We start from the raw sequence: 14,606 nt of genomic DNA, 5'->3' as shown, positions 1-14,606 counted from the left end.
TGTCAGCAAACAAGGAGACACCCTCCTTCAGCTGTGGTTTCGAGGGCTTCTGAACCCCCAGAACAAGTAGGAGAGGAGATTGAGGTGGAAGAAGAAGTCACTCCTCAAGCCTGCTTCTCATCATCGTCACCAGACAAGACGGTGATGCCCCCTCTGCCATCAATGGCTGATTTCACATTATTCCAGGGCCTGGCACAGAGGGTGGCAGAAGCCCTACAAATACCCTTGCAGGAGAATACTGAATCTTACCACAACCTGGTGGACATTTTACATTCCTCCACCTCCTCCAGAGTGGCCCTCCCTGTTAATGAGGCATTCCTGGATCCTGCCAAAGTCATATAGAAGACCCCTGCATCTGTCTAGCCAATATGCAGGTGGGCGGACAAAAAGTATTACGTGCCAGCAAAGAACATAGAATTTCTCTTTTCCCACCCGCCTCCTAATTCCATCATTTTGGATGCCATTAACTGTAGGGGCCGCCAGCACCAGTTCAGAACCACCCCTTATGACCGGGACTGGAAATGTTTGGATCTGTTCGGCAGGAAGGCATATTCATCAGCTACTCTCCAGTTCCGTGTAGCAAACTACCAAGTCTTATTGGCAAAGTATGACTACCAAAACTACACAAAACTCAGTTCCTTTATTGAGCAACTGCCTAATTCTCACAAAGAACAATTCAAGGCAATAGTCAATGAGAGCCAGCTGTTGGCTAAAGTGTCCCTCCAATCCGCGCAAGATGCAGCTGACACAGTGGCGCACTCGATTTCTGTGGCCATTGTGATGAGACATGCTTTGTGCTTTTACTTGTCTGGCTTCCCTGAAAAGGTCCAAACTATGGTGGAACGACCTTGCTTTTGAAGGGATAAAGTTATTTGCTGAGAAGACTGATGCATCCCTTCACATGTTGAAGGATTCTAGGGCAACTCTTTGGTCCCTTGGGATCTATACTCCTGAGGAGGGATTTCCCACACATGCTGGCTAGCCTCGTGGCAAGTGAGGAATAGTGCATGGCGAACGGGATGGACTGCTACCAAAGTTCCGATCAACAGACACACCTACAGTGGAACGTCCATAGGGGGACACATCTTGAAGAACCATAGTTACATAGTTACTGCACAAGGTGAGTAACTTCTTCAGTTTATTTGGGCATCCATCATATTTAAAAGGGTTTTTTGAATTATAGATCTCTTCACTTGTTCATGGGTTGGTTACTTTCTCCATGCAGGTCCCTTACAACTCTTGGGCTGGTTATTTCTGCTCTAGCGGATCAGGCTGCTGGCAAGAACAAGAACAAATTTGTTCCATATCGTGATTCTGTGCTCACTTGGTTACTTAAAGTAAGTGAACTTCTCATACATCTTTGGAGTGGGTGGCATGAGGAGAGAGAGAGAGAAGAATTTTTCCTTCATAATGTGTAAAATACAATTGTTCCATCATCTAACCCTAGTTTTGTATGCAGCAGCCTCATCTTTGAAGAATTAGAAGGGTATTAGCCATTAGTGTCTCTAGAGGATACATTCTATCTCCCGTGCTTATTGGGAATAACTCTGTGATGGCCAAAAGTATAGGGCATATTTTTTTAAGTGATCTAATAAATATTTAAGTCCAGCTTTTTGAGTCAACTCACTAACAGCTACACTTAGAACTCTGGGGCTGATTTAGCCTGGACCATCTCCTTATGACCTAAGTTTACCCAGTGTCATGGTTGACATGATTAACTTCAGAGATTTTGGATACGATGTTTAGCCCTTTGCTTCAACTCAGCAGGGGTGTATTCACAAAACATATTCCAGTCTGCAGTCCAGTTGCAGTCATATTCTCATGCTCATGTGAAATGCGCAGTTATGGAGTCAGTTTCTATACTGCAAATCATTCTGATTTGAAGTTTACTGTTGCAAAAAGAAACTGGATGTAGGAGGGCTTTAAATGACGCTCATTGATATCTAAATGTTTGTTTTTTGCTCCTGCTGCCTCCTTTAATATATAGTGGTTATAAAAGGATGGTAAGCTGCAGTCAACCAAAAAGAGAGAAGTTTGGGCAGTGACTGGGTAGTTTCACTTAAGGAAGATCCTGTTTTCTCCTGATCTTTGAATATCCTACCTTTAGAGCTACCTGGTTGCTTTCATATCTAAAGCCAAAGAGGCAAGTGCTTTCCTTATAATGAGATGGATTTTCCTTCCATTGGTACAGATCAAGTGACTGACAGGCAGATTGGCTAGGTTTTAAAGTAACTGCATTATAGAGGTGCAGACCCAATAGGGGCATCAGGACTAGAGTATCCCATAATGTTTATTACATTTTTTTCTGTTTTTCCACATCAAAATTGTGAAGTTCAAAATGTTTCTATCAGACTTAGTTATGAATCTTGGAAAGCTGGTATCTCTTCCTTCCTTACCTTTTGTCCTATACTTCCTTGCTATCAAGAGGTAATTATGATATTTATTGGTATAAAGAAATAAGCTGGAAAAGAAACATTTATGTCAGCTCTATTACCCAGTGATTGCTAAAGCTAGATTCTATCCTTTTGTAGACTGCACCCAGTCTAACCACCCGCACATAATCCCTAGGTGATCTCTTTAAACATAATGTGATCTGAATCCTCCATTCCCATAGTTTACTTACAAGTGTTAATAAATAAATAAATAAATAAAAAGGGAACTGCAGGATATAGAGGTACTTAAAATGTTTAAACTTTTTCCTATAATGAAATTTGGAAAAAACCAAACAAAACAACCCTCCCTCCCCCCAATAGTTGACCTTCAGTGCAGTTCATTGCCTCTTGGGCTAGATACAGTAGGGAAATAAAAGGTCAACTGATGTAGCCTCTTAGCACTATGAGTCTTGATTTTCCCAGTAGTTACCTTTAACAAACCTTCCCACAATATTGTTTTGTAATAGTTAACATTGGGAAATCAGTTAACAAGTTAACCTTGTAGATACTAAGATTTTAAACATCACATACTGCGGTGATGAAGCTGTATAAAAGTTTGAATAGAATAGCAGAAGTAATAAATTTTATTTTTCTTATAATATAGTAAATCTTCTTTTCACAATGCTGCCTCACACAACACTTATCTATGCTAAAATATAGCCTTACCTTTATATTCACTGTCTCGAAGTTTGTTGAAACAAATGTACTTTGCTTCTCTGCTATGTTGTAATCAGCTATGCTTGGTTTGTTTCAGTTTACTACAGTAGAGAGACCTATGTATGGGTAACAGAATCTGAGGAAGCAGAAATGGAAACCTTTTCAGAGGCTTTCCCATGTTGTTGTTAGAATTAGTTATGCTGATCCTTTTCTAGACGTAATCCAGCAAATAGATTGAGTTTCATGTTGAGCCCCTGCCCGATACATTGTAGCAAAGATGGCAATGGCATGCATAGTAAGCGCTGAAGCTCAGAAACAGACTTTTGTTATGCCTTCCTCCAAGCAACTCATTTCCTTTGTCCTGTTCATGTTAAAATCCTAACAAAGGCTTAATTTCAAAAACAAGCTCATTTAAGTGAAACTCAAGGACGAAATTTTTAACTAATACCTAGTGAAAAAGATAATTTGATTATATTTTAAAGAAAGCTCAAACTAAAAATTCATCAATTAAAGATGTCCAAGCTTGTTTTTAAACTCTAAGCATTTGGGGATTGTTATTATACAATGTGCCACTCCTTTTCAATGTGGTGCAGGAGAGAGAATGTATTCTAGGATACTAGGAGTACTTAGGAATAATCTATATTTTAGAACAGTGGTTTTCAACCTATTTTCATTTGCGGACCCCTAGAATATTTTGAATGGAGATGCAGATCCCTTTGGAAATCTTAGACCTAGTCTGTGGACCTCCAGGGATCTGTGGACCACAGGTTGAAAGCCACTGTTTTAGAGCAAATTTGAATAACCATTGACATAATCAAGACTTTGTATTGCAAGATTGGCCATCTACTAGCTTTACTACTTGTATGTTGCCTCTATCCCTTTTCCATTTATTTTCCTGTCCTGGTCTTTTTATCTTGGATTCTAAACTCTTCAGAGCAGGGACCATACTCTTTTATCTTCGGAAAGCTCCTTGTGTATTGTGGGCATTACTGGAAACAAACTTTAACAACAATGCCAGTTGCAGCTTCTGGGTTCTGTACCCAGTTGTGTGACCTTGGGCAAGTCCATTCAGTATTTCTGTGCCCATCTTCCCCATTGTAAAACAGATATAACAACAATTATTTATGTCAAAGGAATGTTGTGAATCTCAGAACCAGCTCAGAATCTGGCCCTTCATGTTTATAACTTACTTGAAGATCCTTGGATGACAGATGGTAGGGGCACAATTCTGTTCACATTGAAGCCATTAGGAGCAACACCAGAACCTAAATGCAAGTGAGAACTTGGTCGAAAATAATAACCAATCTTCTTACCAACTTATCAGGCTTTTGATGTGTTTTATCAATTATACATTTATATTTACCCTGCCTTCTGTGTGGGTGTTCTACAGTTTGAGGCACATTAAAATGAAAAAAATGTAGGAACTGAGAACAGTGATCGCCTCGTAAACTATTTTCTTGTTCTAGGTGTTGGTTAGGAAAGCAATGTCTAAATTTTCACATTCCAATAGTGTTCTCACGATAATTTTAGTGCCGACACATAGTTGGCTGGTTTTAGTCTTTTTTTTTTCTTAGTTATTTCCATTCTGTTCTTGTCTCTGACATACTAAGCCCCCCACCTGTTGCAAACTTACTCTTTTTCATTATGAGAGTCTAGCTTATTCTCCATTCACCCTTCCCACTGTGCAATAAAGGAACCAGTGCCATTGCACAACAGAGAATGATATATACAAATAAATTGGATGCGCTGGAGCTGGGCCTGAGCAGTCAACACAGTAATGGAGGGACCATTAGAAAATTAATAATGGATAGGTTATGAACCATGATGGTGTATCACTGATAGGAAGCCCAGCCTCCTATGGAGAAGAGTTCCAATTTAGTGGTTTTAATATAAGCTCTGCTTTGGAGCTAATTGATGCAATGGAAGTTCTCAAAGTGTAAACTATGAACACTTTCTGTGGATTCCAAAAAGTGTCTGATTTTGGACATACTGTATATACAAACCTGGGATCATTTGCCAGTTACTTCACATTTTTGAAAATGTTCGGGAGAGGGGAAAAAAGTCCCTGGCTCAAGGAAAAAAACCCACATTGAACAGGACCAGTTCACACTGGATCCCATATAGTCTTCAATGGCTGTGATGTGAGTACATTGCTATTTTATTTGGAGTGGGCCCTGCAAGACAAAGTAGTTTGCAGACATGTAGGGATGGGACTATATTTATGCAGACAAAAAGTGTATTCCCATAAGCTAGTGGTATTTATTCTGTGAATTTAAACACGTTGAGGATTGTTATGGAAAGCTTCAATGCGTTCGCCTGAATGAAATGATTAGACAAATAGTTTTAATGATGCCCAGTGGCAATCTTTGACCTACATTTCATGGATTACTTAAGATTAGAGCTCGTTGGGAATTTTCCATTAGAATGATTTTCTGATAGGAAAATAAAGTTTCCACAAAATTTAAATTGTCCATGGGAAAATTAAAATAAATATTTCATTTTCAGATCAGTTCCACCCAAATTGGAATATTTAGTTTGTTTAACAGATCTGAAATATTATATTTCTGACTAGTTCAACAAAACATCAGACTGCATTTCTCTATCAGGGCATTGCCTTATGGGAATTGTAGTTCAGGCCCCCATTCTATTATATGGGCCAGGCTCCTGGAGGACTACATCTCCTATAATGCAATCCAGATTTCCCTCTGACTGATCTGTGTGGTGGGTCATGGAAGTCCCATGTAGAAGTATTTGCTACAATCACAAATAAAACCAGTTATATCGTTAAACTCTAGGGCTCTGTCTACAGTACAGCAGTGCATTTAGCTGTTAATATAAAAGAGATGGTTTGTAAAAAGGTCTGTATTCCTTTAAATGTAAAGCTAGTACACTAGAAAGTTAACTGTCATTCAGATTCAGGCCTAAAAGTGCCAGCTGGAAAAAACTGGAAGACAAGTGAAATGGTGACATCACAAAACACACAGTGAAAGTAGACCTATTAAGAGGGGAATTTTTGGTCAGATTGTTCTAAACTGTTTGTTTTGTTAACACCTATTGTAAGTGAGTAATATTTCTGGTAGAGAAAACTAGGGTTGTCAAGCAATTAAAAAGATTAATCGTGATTAATTGCACGATTAAAAAAATCACACAATTAATCGCGCTATTAAACAATAATAGAATACCATTTATTTAAATATTTTGGATGTTTTCTACATTTTCAAATATATTGATTTCAATTACAACACAATACAAAGTGTACAGTGTTCACTTTATATTTATTTTTATTACAAATATTTGCACAGTAAAAAACAAAAGAAATAGTATTTTTCAATTCACCTAATACAAGTACTGTAGTGCAATCTCTTTATCATGAAAGTTGAATTTACAAATATAGAATTATGTACAAAAAATAACTACACTCAAAAACAACACAGTGTAAAATTTTAGAGCCTACAAGTCCACTCAGTCCTACTTCTTGTTCAGCCAATCGCTCAGAAAAACAAGTTTGGTTACAATTTGCAGGAGATAATGTAAGGTGACATTGTAAATAAGAAGCAGGCAGCATTATCTCCCGTAAATGTAAACAAATTGTTTGTTTTAGCAATTGGCTGAACAAGAAGTAGGACCAGCAAAATGACCACTGAATCCTCAAAACCATTTCATTTAGTAACTGACCCATAAACTGATTGTGGGTTGTGTGGTATTACATGTAACTTAGTGCTACACGTGCCATGTTGGTTACATTTACACTAAGGCAGGTGCTCAACGTGAGAATCAAGACCACCCTGTCCTTCCCATCTTGCAGGATAAGAGAGCAGCCCCAATATGTAAAAAGGGTCACAGTATGGAATAGATGAAGAACTACTGCACTAAAAAGTTTTTTCCCTTTGGCTCAGAGAATATGGATATATGACCTCAATAACTGTAGCTCCTAGGTGGGGTTATCTTTATGGCACCTTTTAAAGTGATGTCCACTTTTTGAGGAACACCTTCATTTTTCTTTTGTGGCATGATTTTCCTTTTTGGAAGATCTGTTCCTGTTGTGTTAAACAGTTTAGATTCCATTCTGAGTGTAGCAAATTCTAGCTACAACTTGCTGTATTTAAAAAAAAACAAAAAACAAAAAAAAGTAAACCTTTGTATGACAAATTGGTCAAGTGCAACATCTTTGATCTGTTTTTGTTTTTATTTTTAAACAGATAGCCTTAAGCTATTTACCTTCTAGGACAAATATTTTGTTTGGTATTTTTACAAACCCTTCTGTATTGAACAAGCATTTATTATTAGCCTGCTCTCCAATTTGCTGATTAAAATGATGCACAGTAATATACTGTTTTCTTGCTGGTGTAACTTTTGTTGAAAACATTTTATTGCTGTCCGCTTCTGCATCCTATATGGGCTCATCATAGATGTGCTTGTTAGAGGAGGACACCCCACCAATGAGTTTAAATAGAACACAGCACTAAGGCCAGCAAAGCGGACACAAGAATGGATAAATTACGTCATCTCCTGCCTGTCGCATCATATCCATTGACTCAAAGTTTAATTCCTGTGGATGGCAGGAGATGCTACTGCTGGTTTGCTTCGCTGGAGTTCTCCCTGTGATAGGAAGCAGCTTTAAACACTAGTAGAACAGTTTTGAAAAGCTGCTGAATCAACAGAGAGCTGGGTTGCATTAGTCTCTTATGATCTCTCTTCCCTTTCTCTCTTCCTCTCCCCCCCCCCCCCCCAAATGGAGTCATAGCCGTTTTGTGCCTCTGCAACATGCTTCCTGCATCAAGGGACCTCTACCAGAGCTTGCTGATGTAAACAACTACTGAATGTAACCTACAAAATACATAGATTGGATGAGGTCCTATGTTTCTGTCTGAAATAGTCCCTGACAATCATCCCTGGCATGCAATTGCTGATGTGAGGTTGCCAGATACATTAGAATTACTTTTTTAAAATCTACACTCAGTATTTGTGAAAGTTGCCAGACTATTTGTGAACATGGAATGGTAGATGGATCTCACTAAAACAATAAAAGTCCCATGCCCTCAGGTGAGTGGAGGCCACTGATAACCCGAGATGAACTTGACAGCTCTGAAGATTAGTCCTCTGTGTCAACCATAGAACAAATACAGCATAGGTAACAACAATGCAACTTTCCCTCACCCTTGGTCAGGAGGGACTACATCTAGGGACAAGAAAGTAGCTTAGCCTCCATGATACAGTCCTTAGCCAATCTGTTTAGATGGACAATGATGCTGTCAGCAATTACAGGCCTAACTTTTCAGAAATCTCAATCAGATTGGCTTAATCTACCTGAAAGATGGGGTGTCTCTCTCCCTCCTGCCCTCTCTTGCTTCATTCTGCTTTAACACTGACACTCTGGACCAGTGAGGAAGGCTCATGACTGCCAGAAAGAGAACATTCACAAGTGGCTTCTTTTCCTGGGGGGGGCACCAATAGAAGACCTAAGGAGGCCACCAAACCAGTATACATAGGCCACCAAATAGCCTTCAGATGCAAACAGCTTTTAGTTACTACCTACATGGACTGGATTTGAACTGGTGGGCTTGGGGTGAAAGGCTCTGTCATTACCAGTCCCCTCCTTTATTATTCGGTGCTCTTTTTAAAAAACAAATAAACAAAAAATCCTGCCTGATTTTTTTTTTTCCTTTGCTCTCCTACAGGACAGCCTTGGTGGTAACAGCAAGACTGCTATGGTGGCAACAGTCAGCCCAGCAGCAGATAACTACGATGAGACCCTTTCCACATTGAGGTACGCAGACCGGGCGAAGAACATAGTTAATCATGCCGTGGTGAATGAAGACCCCAATGCCCGCATCATCCGAGAACTCCGAGAGGAGGTGGAGAAGCTCCGAGAACAGCTCACCAAAGCAGAGGTACAATATACTAGCTGTTCAAGGCTCCTTTGGGTGTTCTGCTTCATGCTGCTGCAATCCTGTGAAGACACTGATTAGATATTTTGTCTGGGCTTGAAGATAAACATCAATAAGGCAATACTAGACAGTATTTATGGGGAAAATCCACGTCATCTTTCTTCACCTCAGCTTTCTTCCTCTCCCCGTTTTTCCTCTTATCCATATGAGGCTGCTGAGTGTTGACTAGTGGGGGTGATAATGTGAGAGGCAAGCTTCCCTTGAAATGTTTCAGAATTTTATAAGAATTAATGGAGATATCCCATCTCCTAGAACTGGAAGGGACCTTGAAAGGTCATCGAGTCCAGCCCCCTGCCTTCACTAGCAGGACCAAGTACTGATTTTGCCCCAGATCCCTAGGTGGCCTCCTCAAGGATTAAACTCACAACCCTGGGTTTAGCAGGCCAATGCTCAAACCCCACCAATGATTCATATCCCTCCCCCCAATTAAGTGGTCACATTGTAGTGTCCAAGCTTAGGCAGAGATCAAGGAGGAAGGAACACATACAGCTAGAACTAGGGACACAGACATTTGAAAGACTGTGCTTGCTATTGGGAGGGCTTTACCTAACTACCCAGGAATACAGCAGAATTACAACACTTTTTTCAAGATGTAAATATATTCACATGACTTCTGTTTACCTTACAACTTTCAAAAACATTTAATATTTATTATGAATTTAGCCCCTATTTCAGGTGTTGAAGACAAGATACTTGTGATTAATTTGTGCCTCAAACTGAAGCATGCAGGAGCATGATCTAATGGTTAGAAAACAGGGCTAGGAGTTAGGGTAGTTTTCGGTTCTCTTCCCAGAACCGCCAAAGAAGTTGCTGTGATTATGGCCCCAGCCAAGTTATTTAATCTGTGTCTCTTTCTCATTCTGGAAAATTGGGATAATACTACTTCCATCAGAGGAGTGTTATGGGGCTCAATGGTTGAGGCTTTCAAAAGTGACTAGTGATATTTTTAGTGCTTCAGTGTTGGGGTGTTTAAGTTGAGACACGTGAACTTGCTGAGCATCGCCCCGCCCCCTCTGAAAATTAATCCCTTTTAAGGTATCTCAAGTCAGGCACCCAAAATCAGTAGTCACTCTTGAGAACAAAAACAAACGCCAACAAAAAACGCACACATGCCAAAATTTTCAGATCCTTGGAGATCCTTTGAGAAGTACTGTGTGTTTATTTTATGGTTTTGTTTTCATTTTCTAGCTGGTTGTTGATAGAAAGGGATTAGTGCCCAAATAATGGAAGCCAGCTCTCTCAAACAATGTAATATAAGTGATCATTCCTTTTCTGTGTGTTAAATCCTACCCCCACCATCATCTCAATGGAATTGACACAAAATACAAAAATGCTATACAGCTTGTAGCTAAAAGTCTGCACTGTAAAGATCATAAGCTATATTTATATCCTCTCTTCCCCTCCAGCTTATTGCATTTGTATATGACCTATTTATCTTCATAAAATAATCGCTTACACATATTTCTAAAAAAAAATGTTTAGTGACCCATATGGACAGTCGCAGAATTACATTCTGACGTTCCCATCTAAATTTAGACCTTACAGTGTTTTTTTCCTTTTGGCGTCAGTGTCTCTCACTTTCTCTCTCAAATAGCTGTAAGCAGAACAATATCTGACACTTTCATTTTTTACTGGATGAATAAGATTCATTCCTCTCTTTTGATCTTTTTATTTTATCTATAGTAGTTGAGTCAAGTTAACCTAACTCTTCTGGAACTAATTCCAAAATGTGGTACTGTGTCCACACTAAGTCTACTAACATTTCTCTGCTGATCTTGGAAACTAAACAACCAACTAATTCAGACACTCTGGGGATGCGCCTGCTTTCCTACATTCTGGTTTTGGTCCTGTGTTTCTGAGAGCTTTGTATTTTGTTCTAATAAATATGCAATGTTGTGTCACCTGGGTGTCAAAATAAGGTTAATAATGCTTAGTGCTAATTTTATATATCTCATGCACATACGCTATCCAAACAGCAACCAAAAAATCCTCCTTGTGTAGGTATAATTGATCTCCATGCTGATGGAGAAGCAGACACAGATGTTAAGTGATTTATCTAAGATCATATGAAATAACCAAAGCAGATTTAGAACTTGAAAATAACTTATTTCCAACTTTGTGCTTTGCTCACTCGATCCCATTGCCTTTGCTTACTCAATACTTTATTAGAATTAGGCATATTAGATCTTTGTTCTAGAGACTGCACTGGCTTCCGTTTCCTTCATGGATACAATCCGTGCTGTTGGTTTATGAGCTATGAATTCCTTATGATTTAGATATGTAAAAGGTGGCCTTTCTGCTGCTGAAATGCTCCAGCTGACAGTCCCTAGACTAGTATATCTGGGGGCTGGGGAAACTCCAGTACAGAGGAGGAACCTACACTCCTAGCTCTTGCTTCTGCTCTTGGTCAAAGAGATCTGGAGTCTGTTCAGGGCATGCAGCGAAGTCTCTGTGCTTACTTTGGATTCTTCTTGAAGGAATTATGGTTGTGGGGTTAGGAAGTTGGTCCAATGAGGAGCTATGTTTCACAGAATCGTAGAAATGAAAGGTCAGAAGTGACCTCGAGAAGTCATCTAGTCCAGACCCCTCTGCCGAGGCAGGACTAAGTATACCTAAAGCATCCCTGACAGATGCTTGTCTAACCTGTTCTTAAAAAGCTCCCATGATGGGGATTCCACAACCTCGCTTGGAAACCTTTTCCAGTGCTTAATTATCCTTATAGTTAGAAAGCTTTTCCTAATATCTAACCTAAATCTCCCTTGCTTGCATGATTGACATTGTGTAAACACCAAGTGGTTGACAGTATTTTCATTTTGTAAATGGAAATGATACACAAATAAGCATAAATTATTATAACAAATCTACTTCCTATTGAAGATAGTATAAGAAGAATACCCCAGTACTAGTACTGGTGGACATTACATATGATACAGAAACATCAGCCCCATACCAATCTCATGGGGAAAATATCTATCCACTTGCCTCCTTGAATAAGCATGAGGCTCTGACTCAGTCATGAAGGCCAACAAACTTGATGAATTGACAAGGGGATAGAATTCCAGTGTTAAGCATTCTGTTAGGATCACCCTGCCTCCAGCTTTGCAAAATACCAACAGGAGTGTTTCAGCTGTCTGAGTGATCCATGTGGAGAAAAGTGATCTCTTAGGAGCCGAACCCTGGACCATGCAAAATTAAATCTCCGCAATAATGACCATGCCAATAATCATTGGGACCCTAACTGCCTTTTTGTGGGGAAAATCATTGAGAAAGTGATAATAGGCCAAGCCCAGCATTTCTGACAATCTCTCTGATTCTTTTAGATACCAACCAGTGAGGCTTCAGAATTGAACATGGCAACAAAATGGGCTTAGTATATGGTTGATCTCTTCATGGCAATGGAAAGACTTCTTGTAATTGATTTACATTAGGGCAGATAAACTCTCTCTTTTGAGGGTCTGTATTTGGAACTAGCAGTACACGAGAGAAGTGGTGGTGATAAGTGATTTGGTTAAATGTGTCGAGGGAGATGAATTCTTTCTGCGGTAGGAGTGGGGGTTAAGTTTCCTTTATTGACCTGTCAAATTGATGTCTAATCTATAAGGATAATCTAGGTACTAATATCAAGGAATTCAGTGTCTTGTTTTTTCATTTGCAGGCTATGAAATCACCAGAACTAAAGGATCGGTTGGAGGAATCTGAGAAATTGATCCAGGAAATGACTGTCACCTGGGAAGAGAAATTAAGAAAAACAGAGGAGATAGCACAGGTTTGCATTTTCTTTGATTTTGGCAGTTAGGGAGAAAATCTTATTACTTACTTCCTTCGTTTATCCCTTCATAATAGTTGTCAGGATAGCCCTTCACGTTTATGGGTAAGTAGGTCCAGTTCATTGCCCTTTTAAAGGGCTTCTGCTTAATTCCTGGGATAGCAGGTTACATCACAGATTACTGCTCTGGGGACAATAATAAACCTTCAGACTCTATGTAAATTGAGAGATTGCTTTTAAAAAATCCATGGATGGAGAGGATTAGAGGGTTTTTATACCTTTCAGACAGTGAAATTGTTGACTGTGGTTAAAGATAGAGTATGAGTGCATTAAATACAGGGTTATGTGCTGAATACCTCAAAAAACAAAGTTAAGGAGTATTCACAATATTAAAAAATAATTGAACTTGTCTTTTTTCCTTTTTGTAACTTCAAAATCCCCCTGTATGCTCAACATTTCTCTTATCCCTGATGTTTAGAGCATTCAGCACATAACAGCAAACAATAAAGTTGAAAGTTTGTGCAGTTCACCGTGACACTTCCCATCCTTACCAAACAAGTGTTGATGTAAGCACTTGCACTGAAAAATCTATTGAAAGCTCACGTAGATAGCATATTAAATAATGAGAAAATATAACCCTGTGATACAAAAGTGCTTTTGTAGGTGGCATGATCAGAAACAAGGTTAGCTTGTTGGCCTCAGACCTCTTGAAAGAAATGTTATTTACCTTTTTTTCTTTATGCTCCTAAATTCTTGACCTGTTATAACATGTTTACAGAGCTGAGATCTTCAAGAGCCTTATCATAGTTTCTGGGGGAAAAAGTGAAATGTTGGCAGTGAAAGAATAAGAACTAGTGCTTGTGCAATGCTAAGTTTAAAAGGTTTAATTGTTAAGCTGTGTCAAGTGGAGTGATTTATTTTTGGTCTTGTGGCTTATATCCAACCTGCATTTTAGAGTGGGGGAAAATGTAAATGTGCAAAACCTCACTTCCATGTCAAACCTTTTACCGATTCTTGGTTTGCTAAAGATGAATACTTTTGCTTTTGCTGCATCAGGTTTTTAAATAGTAAAGTCTTAAGGTGTTTTTTTTCTAATGCTGTCTATGATAAAACTGCTGGAATTTGTTTGTAAAATGGTGTGAGGGTATTTTGTTTGTCTCTGTTTTTATTAGAAAAAAAGTGCTAGCTTATCAGGTTCTTTAATACAAACTTTACATCTTCACCTACCATAATATTTCTTCCACACCAGAAAGCATTAATAATATAAATATACATCTCCAAGAACAGAGATGATTCAATACAATAGAACTTTCAAGAATCCACCTTGTCCTTCCCAGGAGCATGAGGGAAGGAAATATTAAAAATGCCCAATATCGGATACAAAATTACAGGGTTGAAAAGAAAAGCAGCGAGCTGTGGTGATGAGGAAAAAAAGTTATCAAAGCATTATGGGGAATTAAATAAATGTCCGTTCTCTCAAAATTTTAGAAGCATACAATAGGAAAAGCACAAGTTATGAAAATTACTTAGACAAGTTAGATGTCTGCAAGTCACCAGATTCTGATGTAATATATCCTAGAATATTCAAGAAGCTGACTGAGGAGATATCTGAGACATTAGCAATTATCTTTGAAAAGTCATGGAGGATTGGAGAGATTCCAGAGGACCAGAAAAGGGCAAATATAGTGCCCATCTATAAAAAGGGGAATAAGGACAACCCGGGGAATTACAGATTAGTCAGCTTAATTTCAGTACCCACAAAAATGGAGCAAATAATTAAGCAATCAATCTGCGAACACCTAG

At 38.9% G+C, this 14,606-nt stretch overlaps 1 protein-coding gene across 1 annotated transcript in view; it reads left to right on the top strand.

Annotated features, from left to right (window-relative positions):
- KIF13B (kinesin family member 13B) overlaps positions 1–14,606 on the top strand; it is a 124,035-nt gene that overhangs the window by 16,748 nt on the left and 92,681 nt on the right. Inside the window, exons 8-10 of the mRNA XM_029912478.1 lie at positions 1,226–1,337; positions 8,768–8,980; positions 12,693–12,803. Of these exons, the coding sequence (XP_029768338.1) occupies positions 1,226–1,337; positions 8,768–8,980; positions 12,693–12,803 (436 nt within the window). The remainder of the gene's footprint in view (positions 1–1,225; positions 1,338–8,767; positions 8,981–12,692; positions 12,804–14,606) is intronic.

Source organism: Terrapene carolina, unplaced genomic scaffold, assembly GCF_002925995.2.
Source record: "Terrapene carolina triunguis isolate 2854851 unplaced genomic scaffold, T_m_triunguis-2.0 Scaffold228, whole genome shotgun sequence".
NCBI lineage: Eukaryota > Metazoa > Chordata > Testudines > Emydidae > Terrapene > Terrapene triunguis.
This window is presented reverse-complemented; position numbering and strand designations above follow the sequence as displayed.